The following is a 20,359-nucleotide window of genomic DNA, read 5'->3' on the forward strand; positions in this document are numbered from 1 at the left end:
GGCTCTTGGATGTCCTGGTGTCCCATAGTTTGAAGCTTGCTCATTTCAGAAGATGATTTTGTGTTTTCTCAGATGCCCAGGAGTGGACTTTTTTTTTTAATTTAATTTTTATTTTATATTGGGGTATAGTTGATTTACAATGTTGTATTAGTTTCAGGTGTACAGCAGAGTGATTCAGTTATACATATACATATATCCATTCTCTTTCAGATAGTTTTCCTGTACAGGTTATTACAGAATATTGAGTAATGTTCCCTGTGCTATGCAGTAGGTCCTTGTTGATTATCTATTTTATATACAGTAGTGTGTATGTGTTAATCCCAAACTCCTAATTTATCCCTCCTCCCCACCTTTCCCCTTTGGTAACCATAAGTTTGTTTTCGAAGTCTGTGAGTCTGTTTCTGTTTTGTAAATAAGTTCATTTGTATCATCTTTTTCGATTCCACATATAAGTGATGTCATATATTTGTCTTTGTCTGACTTACTTCACTTAGTATGATAATCTCTAGGTCCATCCTTGTTGTTGCAAATGGCATTATTTCATTCTTTTTATGGCTGAGTAATATTCTATTGTATATATGTACCACATCTTCTTTATCCATTCATCTGCTGATGGATGTTTAGATTGCTTCCAGGAGTGGATTTGATAAGACTTCTGAAGCTAAACTCATCACCTCCACCAGCCCAGGAACTGGAATCACGTGTTCATAACAGACATGAGGCAGGTGCCCTAAGTTCTGATCTGGTGCTCAAGAGCTGCAGGATCCAAAAGAGGGAGCACACAGGGCCTTGCTCTGGGAGGTGAGGCCTCCCCTGCCAGCCGGAGGGCTTGCCTAACTCATCCCTCATCTGGTCCTCTCCGTCTCCCACCCTCTCCACAGAGGCTGGGACCCACCCCCCCCATTCCTAGAAAGATTTTGCCCCCAGCATCTTCCCCAAACATTTAACAGCCCTCTGGGGTCCTTTCCCCAGGCAATGATGGAGACTCTCACCTCCTCTGAATGACGTAAAAGGTAATAACTCTTCCCAAAACCTATACCAGGGACATAACAAGTATCATTGTATTCATTCCTCCAACAGTCCAATGAGGAGGGTCCTGTTAGCCAATTTGGAACAAGGAGTTTCAAACATTATTAATGTAGTCAACAGCCAGGGAGTTAGTAAATGATAGGGCTTGAATTTGAACCTGGGCCTGGATGTTTTAAAGCCCATGCTCTTCCACTGCCACAGACCAGCACCCAGAAAAGCTGAGTTCTGTTTTTTTAGCTGATTCACAAAGCTTATTTGGCCACTACCAGCTTTGTGACCTTGGGCAAATTACTTAATCTTTCTGAATCTCAGTTTCCTTAACTATAAGGTGGAAACTGTATACCAGTATTGACTACCTTATTGAGTCACTGTGAAGATTAAATATGACAATTTATGTGAAAGTGACACACAAATGTAAGGTACCCCAAAGCAGAAAAGGTTCTTTTTCCAATGGAAGGTCTTTGACCATCAACAGTGATATTTAGTAGGTTATAATTCATCTCAACCCTTGATAGTACCTCTTTAATTTTACCCACACCCCAGCTTATTTTTACCATCTCTTGTCATTTTTTAAAATCTTTTATATCCTTGTGCAGTCTTTTCATTTATGCTTTTCTTGTGTTTGGATATTAGGCATGCTTTTCCTCCTTAATGTCTCCTTAAAGAAAATTTTGTGACTTAATTTTCTTAAGGGCAAATAACCTTTTGAAGGGAAGGGCCCCTTAGGTAAAACTCCCACAAAGTAGACCCAGGCACGATTGTGAAATTTACAAGTATGTCTTCAATGGCTCTGCATTTTCAGCATCTGTAATATTCAAGGCCACTTCAGTTGCAAGGTACAGAACCAAAGTCAAATAGCTTAAGAAAAAAGTTATCGGCTTATGAAATGGAAGAGCCCGTGGGCAGGCCTTTAGGTATGGCATCATCCAGGCTCTCAATGGATGCAGTCAGTTGTCAACCTGTCTTTACACATTTCTTGCTCTGCTCTCCTCTGGGTTGGATTCATTACTGGGCAAGCTTCCTCCATCTGGTGAGAAAGATGGATACCAGACACCCCTGATCCTCACAGAGAAAGAAGGAAGAAGCATCTTTTCCAATAGCACCTCTGTGGGAGACAAAATCAGACAGCCTCCAAGATTACACACTTTGGTGTATATGCCTTGTATATCTCCTTGATTATGGGAAGGACCTGTGAATATGATGAGATATCACTCCTGTCATTATATTATTTTATCCTGGGTGGACCTGACCCAATCAGGTGAGCCCTTTATTTTTTATTTATTTTTTTGTATATTTTTAAATTGGGGTTTAGTTGTTTTACCATGTTGTGTTAGTTTCTACTGTACAGTGAAGTGAATCAGTTATATGTATGTATATATATATATATATCCCTCTTTTTTGGGTTTCCTTCCCATTTAGGTCACCACAGAGCACTGAGTAGAGTTCCCTGTGCTATACAGCAGGTTCTCATTAGTTACCTGTTTTATACATATTGGTGTACAGGTGAGCCCTTTAAAAGCAGAGTTTTGTCAAGCTGATTGCAGAGGAAGTCAGAGAGATGTGCTCTGGTTGGCCTAGGAGAAAGCAAACATCCATGCTGTGAACTGCCTATGGGGGCCACATAGTGAGGAAATGCAGGTGCTCTCTAGGATCAGAGACAGTCCCTGGCCAATTGTTAGCAGGAAAATAGAGACCTAGTCCTATATTTGTAAAGAAATAGATTTTGTCAACAACCAGTGACCTTGGAAGAAGACCCTGAGCCTCAGATGAGAACTGTAGCCCCAGCCAACACCTTAATTTCATCTTCATAAGCAACTGAGAAGAGAACCCAGTCATGCTGTGCCTGGACTTCTGACCTACATTACTGTGAGATAAATTTGTGTTGTTTTAAGTTACTACATTTGTGATACTCTGTCATGCAGCAATAGAAAGCTAACACAACTTCTGAAAATTCTAGTGTATGAATTAGGATCTTTTGGTTGCAAGCAACACAAAGCAACTCTGGCTGACCTAAGCAAAAAAATTTACCTGTACATCGTTCATAGAGCCACAGAACATGAACAGCTCTTGGGATGGGTCCAAGCAGGAGAACTGAACAGGGGATGTTTCCAGGTCTTTTTTCACTCTCTCGAGATTCAAATTTCAGGGAGAAAGAAGCTGACTGGCTTTACATGACAGCCTCATCAAGATGGTAACCAAGGGTGAATAGTTGGTTCTTTAAAGCAAAACTGGTGGAGTGAAATCAACAATATGGCTGAGTAAGACATCCCTCGTTTATGTTCCACTCTAAACAGCAACAATTTGACTTCCATCCATAGACTGAAGTGCCTTTGTGGCAGCTGTGGGACCCAGCACCTTACACCAAAGGATCCAGGAGCTGTCTTGCCCACACGTGTGTTGGGTAATAGGCATACAGACCCTTGTCCTGGCTGTGAACCCTACAGTGACCCATGAACTGGCTCCAGCCCCTCTCAGCCATGGTCTGGGAGACCCTGGAAAACACTCTCTCAGACAATCACCCATAGGCAAGAGACCCTTTGTGGAAGTCCAGGTTCCAGAGGAGAAGTTCCAGCACTCTGTTGGAACAACAACAACAAAAATACAAGTTTAGATGAATTGGAGTGGGTAAGAGGAACAGGTTTAATTTACTTGCATCATCCCTCCCCTGAGGTGGCATAGCTAAGGGATAAGTGATATCTTCTCAGCCCTGTGATTTCTCCTATAGGGCAAAGTGAGAGCATGTGAATTAGCAGCTGGCTCAGAGTACTAAATCATGATCTACATGACTAGGGAGTAGGAAGAAACTGGGACAGTGGCAGATAGGACTCTTGGGGGGCATTAAAGGGCTGCAGATCCTACTAAGTGCATTGTGGGCTCTATCAAGAAGCCAGTCCATGAACCACTGGGGATGTCTTGCCTGCAGATCCTCCCAACTGGCCCATGTACATCCCAGTGCTCTATGCACCTCACCCACACACCTGGCTCCCTCTGTGCACTCCTGATGGTGGTCGTAAGAGCAAGCAAGCTAGAGAGCATGCACAGAAAGTCGACTTGAATCTGAAGGCCACAGAAAGACCAGAAATTTAATCTTTAGTGCCACCCTTGGGAAAGCAAAAGGGAAGCTGTTGGCACTTGGCCTGGTGTGTCGTAAGATTAAGAAAAAGCATACAAGTTTATGAATTCTGCCACGAGAGGAAGCAAGGAGCAAGGAACAGGCATATCCACGGAAGGTCTGAGAAAGCCTCAGCATCCCTATCAGTGCTGATGGAAGATATTTCTCTCCCAAAGGTAGTTAGTAAAGACTGGAGGAGGTGACTGCTACTTCAAATGTGAAGAGAGCAACACAAAACTTCAAGGAACATGAAAAATCAAGGAAAAACATGACATCACCAAAGGATTACAGTAATCTTCCAGTGTGGATCCTAAAGACATGGAGATTGTGAGTTAAGTTTTTCTTATAGCTCTCATTGAGCTATAAAAAAACACAGAAAGGCAATTCAACAAAATCAGGAAAACCATACATGAACAAAATGAGAAGTATAACAAAGAGATAGAAATAATTTTTATAAATTATTTATAAATTTTATATTATTTATTATTTATAAATTTAATAAAATTCTGGAGCTGAAAAATACAATGAATGAAAAATGTAATAGAAAACATCAACAGCAGAATGAGTCAAGCAGAGAAAAGAATCTGTGTGTTAGAAGAGAGGAAGTTTGAAATTATGCAGTAGGAGGAGGAGAAAGGAAAATGAATGAAAAAATAGTGAAGAAAGTCTATGTGATCTATGGGATACCATTAAAAGAAACAATTTGCAAATTATTGGAGTCACAGAAGGAGAAGAGAGGGAGAAGGGGGCAGAAAGATTATTTAAAGAAATAATGGCTGAGAGCTTTCCAGATCTGGAGAGAGAATTGAAAAATCCAAGTTTATGAAGCTCATAGGTCATCAAACTCAAAGAGATATTCTCCAAAACATATTAAAATAAAACTGTAAAAATTCAAGGACAAAAAGAGAATCTCAAAAGCAGCAAGATAAAAGAAGCTTGTAACTTACAAGGGAACCCCATAAGGCTGTCAGTAGATTTCTCAGCAGAAATTTTACAGGCAGGGGGAGAGTGGGATGATACATTCTTCAGGATAGATCACATGATAGGTCACAAAACAGGTCTTAGCAACTGTAAGAAGGTCAAAATTATACCAAGTATCTTTTCTGATGACAACAGTATGAAAGTAGAAATTAACAACAGGAGGAAAACTGGAAAATTCACAAAATGTGTAAACTAAACAACACACTTCTGATCACACAATGGGTCAAAGAAGAAATTTTTAAAATATATCTTGGGGCCTCCCTGGTGGCGCAAGTGGTTGAGAGTCCGCCTGCCGATGCAGGGGATACGGGTTCGTGCCCCGGTCTGGGAGGATCCCATATGCCGCGGAGCGGCTGGGCCCGTGAGCCATGGCCGCTGAGCCTGCGCGTCCGGAGCCTGCGCGTCCGGAGCCTGTGCTCCGCAACGGGGGAGGCCACAGCACTGAGAGGCCCGCATACCGCAAAAAAAATAAATAAATAAAAAATAAAAAATAAAATAAAATAAAATATATCTTGAAGCAAACAAAAATGGAAACACAATATAACAAAAGTTATGGGTTGCAGCAAAAGCAGTTCTAAGAAGGAAGTTTAGGAATTCCCTGGCAGTCCAGTGGTTAGGACTCAGAGCTTTCACTGCCATGGCCCAGGTTCAATCCCTGGTTGGGGAACTAAGATCCTGCAAGCCACGAGGCACAGAAAAAAAAAGAAAAAAAAAAGGGAAGTTTATAGTGATAAATACATATATTAAAAAATAAGAAAGGGGCTTCCCCAGTGGCGCAGTGGTTGAGAGTCCGCCTGCCGATGCAGGGGACACGGGTTCATGCCCTGGTCCGGGAAGATCCCACATGCTGCGGAGTGGCTGGGCCCGTGAGCCATGGCCGCTGAGCCTGCGTGTCTGGAGCCTGTGCTCCGCAACGGGAGAGGCCACAGCAGTGAGAGGCCTGCGTACCGCAAAAAAAAGAAAAAAAAAAAAGAAAAAATTCAAATAAACAACCAAGCTTTACATCTCAAGGAACCAGAAAAAAAGAAGCCAAAGTTATCAGAAGGAAGAAAACCACAAAGAGCAGAGCAGAAATAAATGAAATAGAGACAGAAAAACAATAGAAAAGATCAATGAAAATAAGAGCTGTTTAAAAAAAAAATTGGAACAAAATCAAGAACCTGGAAATAAACTCTCTCTTTCTCTCTCTCTCTCTCTCTCTCTCTCTCTCTCTCTATCTATCTCTCTCTCTATCTATCTATCTATATATATACAGTCAACTAATATTTAAGAGTGCCAAGAATACTCAATGAGAAAGAATAGTTTCTTCAACAAATAGTGTTGGGAAAACTGGATAACCAGATGCAAAGGAATGAAATTGAACCCCTCTTACACCACTCACTAAAATTAACTTGAAATGGATTAAAGGCTTAAGTAGAAGACCTGAAACCATAATACTTCTAGAAGAAAAACATAGGGAAAAATCTACTTGACATTGGTATTGGCAACAATTTTTTGGATATGACACCAAAAGCCCAAGCAACAAAAGCAAAATTAAGAGATTGGACCACATCAATCTAAAAAGCTTCTACACAGCAAAAGAAACAATCAAGAAAATGAAAAGGCAACCTATGGAATGAGAGAAAATATTTGCAAATCATATGTCTGAAAAGGCATTAATATCCAGAATATATAAGGAACTCATAAAATTCAACAGTAAAAAACCCAAAGAACCTGATTTCAAAATGGGGAAAGGAACTAAATAAATTTTTTCCAAAGAAGACGTACAAATGACCAACAGGTACAGGAAAAGATGCTCAATATCACTAATCGTCAGGGAAATGCAAATCAAAACCACAATAGATATCACCTCACACATGTTAGAATGGCTATTATCAAAAGGACAAGAGATAACAAGTGTTGGCAAAGATGTGGAGAAAAGGGAACCCTTGTGCACTGTTGGTGGGAATGTAAACTGGTGTAGCCACTATGGAAAACAGTATGGAGGTCCCTCAAAGAATTAAAAATAGAACTACCATCTGATCCAGCAATCACACTTCTAGTTATATATCTGAAAGAAATGAAATCAGGATCTTGAAGAAATATCTACAGTCCCACGTTCATTGCAGCATTATTCACAACAGCCAAGACAGAAAAGACTTAAGTGTCTGCCAACAGGTGAATGGATAAAGAAGATGTGGTATATATACACAATGGAATATTATTCAACCATGAGAAACAAGGACATTCTGCCATTTGTTAAAACATGGATGGAACTTGAGGGCATTAGGCTAAGTGAAATAAGTCACCCAGAGAAAGACAAATGTTATTTGATATCACTTACATATGGTATCTAAAAAAGCTGAACTTATAGAAACAGAGAGCAGAATGGTGGTTACCAGGGGCTTGGGGGTGGGAGGGAGAAATAGAGAGATTTTGGTCAAAGGTTACAAACTTACCGTTATGAGGTAAATAAGTTTTGGGTACAGCATGGTGAGGAGGCAAAGATAAGGTCCCACGTAGGTGTTTGGGTGGGGTCCTGCAGGGATTGGCAGCCATTTCTGCTCCAACGGAGACCCCTCAGGAAACAAGTGCTGGCCTCCAGCTTCTTGTCAGTCCAAGACCAGTCAGCTGAAGAAGGGGTGGGTGGGGCTTGGGTGAGCACACTGGGTCCTCAAGGCATGGGGAAGTGCTCCTCACTCCAGAGAAACCTTGGGAGTGACTGCCTCTGGAAACCCCAAGGACAGAATCCAATCCCCCTTTTGTGCTTCTTTCTCTGGTGATCAGGAACCTGGGCACTGCTCCATTCACCAGTTTCTGGATTCCTCTTGTTGTGTTCTTCTCAATAGTTGAGGCAGCCTCCTACTCAGTATTGGCCTTCCTGCCATCCTGGATGTTACCATTCACTCACCCATCAAAAATGTACTGAAAACTAGAGATTCAATCATGAGGAATAGCCAGATCTTTCTCACAAGCAAATCACAGCTGCTGGTCATTATGTCCTACCTGGACTTTCTCTCAGCTCCTGACCCTGTCTGTGTCCTCCTCTAGGTCCCAGCCCCATCCCACTGCACTCACCAGAGCAAGGCTGGAAGTAGTGGACAGCTATTGTTTTACACATGCTCAGAATCCTTTCCCTTTCTTTCTTCTATGACAGATGATTCTGGTAGGGCTGTTAATCATAGTGTCCTATGTCCAATCTTGTCTTGTCTCCCTGGAAACAATGGTTGATCCAAGAGGTGAGCATAAGACCCAAGCTGGGCCAATTAGATCATTTCCTGAGATTTTTTTTAATTTATTATTTTTATTTTGAATTTTCTTTTATTTTTTTATACAGCAGGTTCTTATTAGTCATCCATTTTATATACATCAGTGTATACATGTCAATCCCAATCTCCCAATTCATCACACCACCCCCACCACCCCCTGCCGCTTTCCCCCCTTGGTGTCCATACGTTTGTTCTCTACATCTGTGTCTCAATTTCTGCCCTGCAAACCAGTTCATCTCTACCATTTTTCTAGGTTCTACATATATGCGTTAATGCAATATTTGTTTTTCTCTTTCTGACTTACTTCACTCTGTATGACAGTCTCTAGATTCATCCACGTCTCTACAAATGACCCAATTTCATTCCTTTTTATGGCTGAGTAATATTCCATTGTATATATGTACCACATCTTCTTTATCCATTCCTCTGTCAATGGGCATTTAGGTTGCTTCCATGACCTGGCTACTGTAAATAGTGCTGCAATGAACATTGGGGTGCATGTGTCTTTTTGAATTATGGTTTTTCTCTGAGTATATGCCTAGTAGTGGGATTGCTGGGTCATATGTATGGTAATTCTATTTTTAGCTTTTTAAGGAACCTCCATACTGTTCTCCCTAGTGGCTGTATCAATTTACATTCCCACCAACAGTGCAAGAGGGTTCCTTTTTCTCCACACCCTCTCTAGCATTTGTTGTTTGTAGATTTTCTGATGATGCCCATCCTAACTGGTGTGAGGTGATACCTCATTGTAGTTTTGATTTGCATTTCTCTAATAACTAGTGATGTTGAGCAGCTTTTCATGTGCTTCTTGGCCATCTGTATGTCCTCTTTGGAGAAATGTCTACTTAGGCCTTCTGCCCATTTTTGGATTGGGTTGTTCATTTTTTTAATACTGAGCTGCATGTGTTGTTTATATATTTTGGAGATTAATCCTTTGTCCATTGATTCATTTGCAAATATTTTTTCCCATCTGAGGGTTGTCTTTTTGTCTTGTTCGTGGTTTTCCTTTGCTTTGCAAAAGCTTTGAAGTTTCATTAGGTCCCATTTGTTTAGTTTTGTTTTTACTTCCATTACTCTAGGAGGTGGATCAAAAAAGATCTTGCTGTGATTTATGTCAAAGAGTGTTCTTCCTATGTTTTCCTCTAAGAGTTTTATAGTGTCCAGTCTTACATTTAGGTCTCGAATCCATTTTGAGTTCATTTCTGTGTATGGTGTTAGGGAGTGTTCTAATTTCATTCTTTTACATGTAGCTGTCCAGTTATCCCAGCACCATTTACTGAAAAGACTGTTTTTTCTCCATTGTATGTCTTTGCCTCCTTTGTCATAGATTAGTTGACCATAGGTGCATTGGTTTATCTCTGGGCTTTCTATCTTGTTCCATTGATCTATATTTCTGTTTTTGTGCCAGTACCATATTGTCTTGATTACTGTAGCTTTGTAGTATAGTCTGAAGTCAGGGAGTCTGATTCCTCCAGCTCCGTTTTATTCCCTCAAGACTGCTTTGTGGCTCCATACAAATTTTAAGATGATTTGTTCGAGTTCTGTAAAAATTACCATTGGTAATTTGATAGGGATTGCATTGAATCTGTAGATTGCTTTGGGTAGTATAGTCATTTTCACAGTATTCATTCTTCCAATCCAAGAACATGGTATATCTCTCCATCTGCTGGTATCATCTTTAATTTCTTTCAACAGTGTCTGTGGTTTTCTGCATACAGGTCTTTTGTCTCCCTAGGTAGGTTTATTCCTAGCTATTTTATTCTTTTTGTTGCAGTGGTAAATGGGAGTATTTCCTTAATTTCCTTTTCAGATTTTTCATCATTAGTGTATAGGAATGCAAGAGATTTCTGTGCACTAATTTTGTATCCTGCAATGTTACCAAATTCATTGATTAGCTCTAGTAGTTTTCTGGTGGCATCTTTAGGATTCTCTATGTATAGTATCATGTCATGTGCAAACAGTGACAGTTTTACTTCTTCTTTTCCAATTTGTATTCCTTTTATTTCTTTTTCTTTTCTGATTGCCGTGGCTAGGACTTCCAAAACTATGTTGAATAATAGTGGCAAGAGTGGACATCCTTGTCTCATTCCTGGCCTTAGAGGAAATGCTTTCAGTTTTTCACCATTGAGAATGATGTTTGCTGTGGGTTTGTCGTATATGGCCTTTATTATGTTGAGGTAGTTTCCCTCTCTGCCCACTTTCTGGAGAGCTTTTATCATAAATGGGTGTTGAATTTTGTCAAAAGCTTTTTCTGCATCTATTGAGATGATCATATGGTTTTTATTCTTCAGTTTGTTAATATGGTGTATCACATTGATTGCTTTGTGTATATTGGAGAATCCTTGCATCCCTGGGATAAATCCCACTTGATCATGGTGTATGATCCTTTTAATGTGTTGTTGGATTCTGTTTGCTAGTATTTTGTTGAGGATTTTTGCATCTATATTCATCAGTGATATTGGTCTGTAATTTTCTTTTTTTGTAGTATCTTTGTCTGGTTTTGGTATCAGGGTGATGGTGGCCTCATAGAATGAGTTTGGGAGTGTTTTTTCCTCTGCAATTTTTTGGAAGAGTTTGAGAAGGATGGGTGTTAGCTCTTCTCTAAATGTTTGATAGAATTCACCTGTGAAGCCATCTGGTCCTGGACTTTTGTTTGTTGGACGATTCTTAATCACAGTTTCAATTTCATTACTTGTGATTAGTCTGTTCATACTTTCTATTTCTTCCTGGTTCAGTCTTGGAAGGTTATACCTTTCTAAGAATCTGTCCATTTCTTCCAGGTTGTCCAATTTATTGGCATAGAGTTGCTTGTATTAGTCTCTTAGGATGCTTTGTATTTCTGCAGTGTCTGTTGTAACTTCTCCTTTTTGAGGAAATGCCACACACATTTTCCACAGGGGCCTCGCCATTCCACATTCCCACCAGCAATGTACAAGAGTTCCAATTTCTTCACATCCTTACCAACACCTTGTGTTTTTAAATTTTAGCTGTCCTAGTGTGTGTGAAGTAATAGTTCACTGTAGTTTTGATTTGCATTTCCCTAATGACGAAAGATATTGCACAAGTTTTCACGTGCTTATTGGCCATTTGTATATCTCTTTGGAGAAATATCTATTCAGATCTTTGGCAGATTTTTCCTTTTTATTTTCTAGTTTAGTTGTAAGAGTTATTTATATATTCTGAATAGTATACCCTTATCAATATATGATATGGAAATATTTTTTCTATGGATTGTCTTTTCACTTTCTTGATAGTGTCCTTTATGCACAAAAGTTTTAAGTTTTGAGGAAGTCCAATTTACCTATTTTTTCTTTGATTGCCTGTGCTTTTTTGGTGTCCTGGCTATTTTTGTACATTAATTTTTTCATATAAACTTTGGACCCAGATTATCTTATTCTAAAACTTTTGTTGGCATTTGTAGAGGGATGGGTTGATTAATTTAGAGAGAGGGACTTTCTTGGTGGCCCAGTGGTTAAGAATCCACCTTCTGATGCAGGGGACATGAGTTCAATCCCTGGTCAGGAAACTAAGATACCATATGCCATGGGCAACTAAGCCCACGTGCCGCAACTACTGAGCCCACGTGCGACAACGAAAGTTCCCGCATGCTGCAACAAATATCCCACATGCCACAACTAAGACCCAACACAGCCAAATAAATAAATAAATAAAATAAAATTTTTTTTAAAGTTTAGAGAGAGTCATGGTCTTCTTAAAAGGGAGATTTTTCTCAAAGACCAGGATACACCTTTCCATTTACCCAAGTCCTTTCTGTATTCTTCAGTAACACTTTAAAGTTTGTTTCACATAGATCTTACACTTTCTATCAAGTTTATTTCTTGGTATTAATCTTTTCTTCTTATTGTAAATTAGTCTAATGTTTAGATGCTGACAACTAACAAAAGTGTTTGAAGTATTATGTGAGCTATACTATTTTCTATGGTCCAAATTCAGGCCCAGTTCAGATCTGCAACCTCAGATCTACTCCAACACTTTGCTTTATAGGTAAGGACGCTGAGGTCTAGAGATGCTGAGTGACTTACTCAAGGCTGCACAGCAGGTAGGTAGCAGAGATGGCACTATGGCCCAAGTATTCTGTCTCTACATTTCGCCTGACTCAATCCAGGGCTCTGTCATCTTACCAACTGCCATAAAATACACGAATCTAGGAAAGCGGCGAATGTTCTTACATGCACTGGGAACTTGTAGTTGCCTAGGGATTGACTTCACCAATCAAGATAGGAGTTAGATAAAAATTAGACAAAAATTAGGAAAAAAGGAAAATAAAACAACAGTTAAGTGAGAAAAAAAAGCAAAAATTCAGACAGACACACACTCGCCTACGTGTGTACACATACACCGCACCCCCCCCACCCTAAACCCTCAAACCTCCAGAGCTTCCTGCCTGTGAACCGAAAGGAGGAGTGTGAATTTCCTGGCCCTGCTGGCAGGTGCCTTCTCAAAGTCCCCATCGTCCTCCACTTCCTGAGGAGGCTGCAGCTGAAGAGACTGCTTTTCTCTTCTTCTTCCAGTCACGGCTGCCTCGGCCTCTGACCCCAGGCACCATCCTGGGGAAGGACAAGATGAAGTGGATGGCGCTTGTTACGGTGGCCACCCTGCAGACACACTTCCCAGTTACAGGTAAGGCCGGATGTATCGGATGTATCGATGGCAAGAAACTTTTCGGAACCCTTTGTACATGCGTGTCGGGAGTGGAGGGAGATATCAGAGGGCTGTTGAGGCGTCAGTGCCTCCTTTAAATCCTGCCCTCCCCAAGTCAATGAGCAGCTGAGCGGGGAGGGTCTGGCTTGATGCAGGCATCTGCCTCATTAAGGCCAAGCTGGGCATCAGCTCAGAGCCAGCTGCTTGAAAACACACCTGTGCAAAGTATGGATTTTTCCAGTGATAAAAGGAGAGAGAAAAGCCTGTGGTGGGGAAAGGATGAGGAGAAACTGAGGCAGGCCCCGTGTGGACAAGAGGAGAGGGAGTATTCAACAGAAGCTGGGAGGGACCAGAAAATGTCAGCCAGGCCATGTTTCATCCTGAGGCACTTTTCTAGTCTTTATGTATTCTTCTTTCACACCCTTGCTGGCTCCGTCACTCCGCCCCTTTCCTTCTTCCTTCGCCAACAAAGAACATTGCATTTGTTGTTGGTTAGAGAGGGTCATGGCTGTGGCCCTGGCTGACCTGAAACACCTTGATGGGACAGAGACTTTGACTGGGTTAATGAAGGAGGGAAGTGGCCTTCTTCAGGGTCTGTGTCTAGGCTTGGCTCTGACTTGGCTGCCTCTGTACCCCACAGCCAAGGGCTGCCTGATGACACACCCATCCAGGCTCAGTGACTAACCCACCGCCTCTTGCTTCAGACAGCTCTCTGTCTGAGGCCATAAAGCCAGAGATGCTGACATAATGTAGGGGACAGATGAGAGGATGTGACTTGTTAAGTAGCCACCGTGAGGAACAACCAACCAACAAGAGAACCTACTCCTCTCTTCATTACAGTCCTTAGAGTCTGGCTTTTCTAGAATCCTTTTACCCTTACCGTGTTTTCTAGCTCAGATAATAAGAAGAAGTGAAAAGAAGACAAAATGGACTGCCTCTGGGCATTGGCGTCCTGGCATTTTTTTACAATATATGGGACAAGGTGTATTTGAATCTAAAGAAACCAGGAGAGTGGTCACAAACCAATGTCCTTCCTCCACTTTACAGCTCACCTCGGTGTGGGAGGGAGTTTGGCGACAAGGGTGGGAGGGCAGGAAAGGCCATTGGCACTTTTGTTCCTGCCAGGGAACATGGCACAGCTGCTGCCTAGCACCTCGGGGGTTTTGAGGACTAAGAAATTGCGGGGTTTTCTGTAAGATCACAGCTCTCTTCTCAAAAAAGCCTTCTTGGGTATGAGTCCCACGGTGCCATAGGTAAGAAGACCAGGGCGAGCCCAGAGCAGCCCATCCTCGTGTGCAGGGCACAAGAGGCCCCAGGACGCCAAAATGGCCTGTGAATTCAATGACTTCAGAGGGAACCGCTGACAGCGGTAGATTCAGACCTTGGGCTTCAGGTTTGGGGGACGGCACTTGCTAGATAATTCTACCATGTGAAGTTTCCTCAGGGGTCTCTTTGTGTTGGGTCTTGGGGCCAAGGCTGGGGCAATGGAATTAGAAGAGAAAATAAAAGCTGCTTGGGTGCTGGTGGCTGCCAGGAGTAGACAAAACCCCACCGAGAAGACAAGATGGGGGCCATGCCCCATTTCCACAAGGTGTGTACAGAAAGAAAAGCCTTAGATTCATCTTTCAATGCCACTTGCTTTGCTGGTGTGGAGATTGAAATTTCAGCTATTTTTAGATAAGGCTCCCGGACAAAAGTTTTCCAGAGTGTCCTAGCCCTGTTGAGGGAAGGCTGGGGAGGCTTAGAGAGGCCTTTGGCACCGAGGGCCACAAATGGCACCCGTGTCGTCTGAGAAGACACACTCTGATTTCCTTTGGAAGAAAGGCTGCTGACTGACGGAATTCGAGTTGAGGTCTTCCCGCTTTTCTTGCTCAGTTAAGTTACTCATCCCCGAACCCTTTTAAAGCATCTTCTTTTTACTAAGACTTTTCCATTTGCATTTTCTTGCAAATGCCCAGATCGTTAAGATCACGGCAAATAACAACCCAGTCCGTCTACCTGAGGAGGTCTCCCTGGGTGAGTCTGCCAAGACGGTCAGCCGAGGCTGGAAGAGATTAAGATGGCGTGGCTAACGGCACAGGCAGACTTCTGCCTGCAGAGCCCCCAAGTCCTCAGTGCCTCTAACTCCCTGCCTCACAGTGGTCAGTGGGACCTTGGTCCTTCCTTTGTAAGGAAATGCAGCTTTGACACAAAGTCTCAGGAAACGCATGCTCCTAGGTGTGGTGGGAAGAGTCAGGCCAGTCACAGTGCTGCCAATTTCCCAGCTGTGCAACCTTAGGCAAGTTACTTAACCTCTCTGGGCCTCAGTTTTCTCACCTCTAAAGTAAGAATAACCTTCACTGCAGAGCTGTGAAAATGAGAAGTAAATGTTAAGTGCCTGATATGTACTAAACAGTCAATACGTGAACGTTGTATTAATTCTTACTATTATTACATCCTGGCCTGTTTTCTTGTTCTCATTATCCAGGGACAGGAAGTGGAAACCCATGGTTAGGATTCTTAATTTGCTCTTGATTGTGTTGTAAAGCAGCACTGGGCATTTCCTCCATCTGTTGAAATGCAGCTCATCCTCCTTTTGGTTTCTGAGCATACCTGTAACAGCTCAGGAACATAACGGTGATCCTTCCAGTGGTGGGCCCAATTGTGAACAAGCATCAAAACTTTGCTGGGTCATAGGATGAGCATTACAGCTACCATTTCTAGTTTTCTGAGACACTTATTCTGTAAGGGATATTCCCCCAAAGTGAAAACATGACTGACAATACATATAAGTAGTTAGGGGGAGCAAATTAGAACACAGTCCCCCCTGGTCATCACTGATCAAGGTGGCCATCCAGAATTTGCAGCCAAATGGTTGGTGTGGATGCACAGTGACCAGGGTATTTAAATGAACACTCCTCGAAACCAGACCTTTGCTCAAACTGCTTGGAGCTGGGCTTGAGGGAAGCTTCTGTGTGATGCCAGGAAAAGTTTTTCATCGATGGCGTTTTCACCAATGGTTTATTTTGACCTCTGATCATCTGGCTCTGCTCATCCAGATGATCTCCTTCATTTTCTACCTTGGCGGTTCTCAGATTTGCTGGCCTCTTTACACATCTGCTGCGGCAAAACATCCCCCAGAAACGGTGCTGGGAAACTCTTGTTTAGGTGAATGACCACTGCTGAATTTATTTTTAAATTCTTTTTATTTTTGCCTTTGTCTTTAAAAAATTAGATTTAATTTTTTACTGGATATACACTTTTACTTTCAAGAATCCCTGGGCACTGTGTCTTGTTCTATGTTGAAGGATTCAGGCACCGTTAGGGAACTGTCTTGCTTTAGAGTTGTCCAAACACACACTCTGTAATCCTTTTTCTCCTGAGCCTTATTTACCTATGGGTCAGCTAACTGATTAAATAAATAGCAACGAGAGTTCAAAATAAATTTCTTCTCTGCTTGGGCCAGGGCTAGTTCTTATTACCATTAAAGTGACGGTAGATTTGATCAATTTGAGCAAACATAAAGTCCATTTGGTTAAAAAATAATCAAACTAGTCATTTGATCTGTTAATTGAAACAAAACAGTCAGTTTAGTCACTGCACATACATAGCCATTCCTTCCAGTCTCAAACACAGTCAATGTTTTCTGAGGGAAAAGATGCTTCAGTCTTGCTCAGGGATGTGTCCCAGCACTTAGCATAGTGCCTGGAGCAGAGATCACACGCACTAAATATTTGTTGAGTGAATTGAAAGGTGGGTGAATGAAGGAAATCTAGACCTTTCCATGTGATTAAATTCACTTTAATAGTTTATGGAGGGGGGATGTATATTGGAGTGGCATTATTTCGACCTTTCTTCTAGAGAACTTAGCATTAAACAAAGTACTTTAACAAAACACAGAAACTAAGCTGGTGGAGGGGACAGGGCAGTTTGAGTAAACAGATGGATTCAAAACGATTTACAAGGACAGTTTCAGACAAAATCCTACCGTTGTTAAAAATTTCTGGTTGGACTGTATGAAATTTCCTATATTCATTTATTTGGGACCTACAAAAATGATAATTTCATATGATTCAGCTAACACTATATCTTGAAAATTAGACAAAGAAAGATGCTCATTTTTCTGACTTGGCTTTAACACTAGGGAAAAGCAGAAAATAAGGCTACCACAGTTGGAGATTAACTAATGAATTAATAAACTAATGAAAGGCACCAAGGAGAAAAATAAGAGCTTGTGGATTATAGCATAAATTGCATTCAATTGCCCACCTGCTTCAAAATACAGAAAGAAAAAAGAAAAGCAGGATATCTAATCATTATAGTCCAAATTGGCCTAAGTTACTAAGTAAATATCCCAACTAGCTATCATTTTTTTTCTCTCTCTTAATTTGAGGTATTTTACCAAAAATATCATAAAATCAGAGGAAGTTATAAATTTAAAAAATATTCCATTCCAGTATTTTTATGTGTTTAAATATCTTTATATAGTTGTTATTACAAAAACAATTTCAAGTGCTTTTTTTCTTAATATTTTATTCTGAGCATCTTTTTTGATACTTAGCCTTCGTGATTGTTTTTAATCGCTATGTAAACGTCCATAGTTTATGCATCGTATTTTCTTTACTATTTCATTATTGTTGGACATTTGGGCTGTCCCTAATTTTTGTTATTATAGCTAATGCTGCAAGAAAATCTTTACATCTGTAGCTTTTAAAATTTCTTTTGAATTACTTCCTTGGGCTAATTTCTCCAGGGCTGACAATGAAAGGAATAGGTTAAAGTAAAGGAACATTTCACAGGATACTTTAGACTTCTGTTGAAGTCTAAACAGTTTTTCTGTCAAGGAAAGAGAGTTTTTTCCCTAACTCTCTGACCATCTGCAAGTGTTTCTTGTCTTTTCTGGAGCAGGCGATAGGGTGGAGGGAGAGAGGAGACCGTGGAACCAGAAAGATCTGGATCCAAGTCCTGATCTGTGGCCAGTTGCCTACCTTCGGAGCCCCGTTCTTCCTCTGTGAGATGGCGGTAACTATGTCTACCTCACGCAGAGCACCGTGGAGTGGAGATACTGCTCGGAAGTGCCTACACACAAGAGGTGCTCGAAAAGCAGTAGTCATTATCATGTGTGCCTCAGTTCCCCAACCTACAAAATAAAGGATATCATTTTCCCAGTGGAAGAAAGTGGAAACCCTGGTACTAACATGCTTTCTTTGTCTTCCCTTGTCACTAAATTGCAGTAAACTTGGGCAGGAATCTCTTTAGTTTTTGCATCTGTGAAATGAATTGCGTATGGTCTTGTAATTACCAAGTTTTCAAGAACGTTTAAGTTACCTAGCCTCCCACCCCGCTGGTATTGGCTTGTAGAATTAGGAACCTAAACTTCATTCTTCCCTGAAGCTCCAAATAAACAATAAACTTAAAACTTAAAAAAAAAATCCGGACGTCCCCCTTATCACAATATTTTTAACTCTCCAGTGGGAGCCTCTGTTGTGAAAATTCCAAGGACAGATTCCAACATTTTCTGCCTTGTCCCTTATGCTTGTGTGTCGGATGCAGATTTATGGCCACACAGGGACTTTGTTGGTGAGCACTTACTTGAAGAGAAAGCAAATTGAGGTCTGAAGCAGCTAAACTGCAGTGGTGGAAATCTTAAGAGCTTCCACTGTCCGCTTTGGTTGCCTGTTATGATTTGTGCTACTCAGCAACTAATTTGCAGGCTCAAGGGGAAAAAAATAAATAGAAAGCATTCAAACAAGGACAGGCAGGATCCTCGCTGGTCCAGACCACTGTTCTGTTAGTACAGTTGTCCCTTTATATTTACAAAATGCTTTCCAGCACCTTCATTCATAACCATCCAATGGCAAGTAGCAGAAAAAGTATTGATTTTAAGATTCTCTTTTTATAAACAAAGAAAATGAGGTTCAGAGGTTTGGTGACTCGCCTCAGAGTAGAACCAGGCTCCGAACACGGTTTCTCTGATCCCTTGTTCAAGGTATGTGTTCTCGAATGTTCTACGCAGCCTGTCTACCAGGCCTGCTGTCAATTTGCAGTATTATACATCAGATCACTGAATTCTGAAGCAGATTTTTGAAGGTATTCCCCCTTAGTAAACATGTATTATGATTTTCCTCTCCATTTCTGAAGAAATAATTGTTTTGATGCTGAATATTCTCATTTAAATATACGTTTTTCTGCCGAGTATGAAGTATTTGGTTGTTAATATAGAATTGCATTTTTCTCTGGCCTATTATTACAGTTCTGAAATCATGTTCTCCCCAATTGGTAAAATCCATATTTTCTGTTTTGCTCTTAATAAATATACCTATATTGGAGCTTTTCTTGAGAGGGACCGGCCCCTTTCTGTGCGTGCAGGTACCGCCCCCCTGTCGTCTCCCCCGCCGACCACGTTATGCATAGGTGGAACTCAAATGTGTAAATCAAAGTGTAAATTAAATCATATTTGAGAAGACTTGATCCTAAATAGTAGCCGTTAACCAATCTGTTTGGTAAGAATGTATCTTCATACAGTGTGTAAGGTTTTGTGGGGTGAGGTTTTCTAAAAGAATAGCACACTGTTACACACAGATGCTGGGTTGAGATTTGTTTTTTTATATAAATCCTCAAGGAGTGGGAGCATTACCTTTAAATGACAAATATCTATAATCAATTCTTAATTTCTTTTTTGTTTTTCATACATTTGATTGATTGATTTATTTATTTTTGGCTGTGTTGGGTCTTCGTGGCTGCACACGGGCTTTCTCTAGTTGTGGCGAGCAGCGGCTACTCTTCGTTGTGTTCTCTTGTTGCAGAGCACGGGCTCTAGGCGTGCGGGCTTCAGTAGTTGTGGCTCATGGGCTGTAGAGCTCAGGCTCAGTAGTTGTGGCACACGGGCTTAGTTGCTCCGCAGCATGTGGGATCTTCCCGGACCAGGGCTCGAACCCGTGTTCCCTGCATTGGCAGGTGGATTCTTAACCACTGCACCACCAGGAAAGCCCTCAGTTCTTAGTTTCTTATGTCAGATTTTAGCCTTGAGTCCACTTGCATCTGCCTGGGCTGAGCTCAGGGAGTGCAAACCCTTTTGCTGTTGACTGGAGCAAAGCAAACCAAGATAAGAAATCTGATGCTCAGAGCAGAAGCATTAAATTGCCAGATTGTGAATATTGGTGGCTCTTAGTGGGGCCACTCCCCAAGCTGACTGGGAGGAGGGCTGGGAAAGGAGAAGTCTCTGAGAGATTCTCCAGCTATTTGCAGGGCTGCTGGGTTATCGGTGCGTTGCCTTTGCCAAACCCTGGAGTTGGGGAAGACAGCTCAGAACACAAACCAACACCACTATTTAGGATTAAACAAATCA

At 41.4% G+C, this 20,359-nt stretch overlaps 1 protein-coding gene across 1 annotated transcript in view; it reads left to right on the forward strand.

The window, feature by feature from the left end:
- Positions 1–12,930: 12,930 nt before the first annotated feature.
- CD247 (CD247 molecule) overlaps positions 12,931–20,359 on the forward strand; it is a 77,559-nt gene continuing 70,130 nt past the window's right edge. Inside the window, exon 1 of the mRNA XM_060091314.1 lies at positions 12,931–13,011. Within this exon, the coding sequence (XP_059947297.1) occupies positions 12,954–13,011 (58 nt within the window). The 5' untranslated portion in view covers positions 12,931–12,953. The remainder of the gene's footprint in view (positions 13,012–20,359) is intronic.

The sequence above is a fragment of the Mesoplodon densirostris genome, chromosome 2 (genome assembly GCF_025265405.1).
Source record: "Mesoplodon densirostris isolate mMesDen1 chromosome 2, mMesDen1 primary haplotype, whole genome shotgun sequence".
Classification (NCBI taxonomy): domain Eukaryota; kingdom Metazoa; phylum Chordata; class Mammalia; order Artiodactyla; family Ziphiidae; genus Mesoplodon; species Mesoplodon densirostris.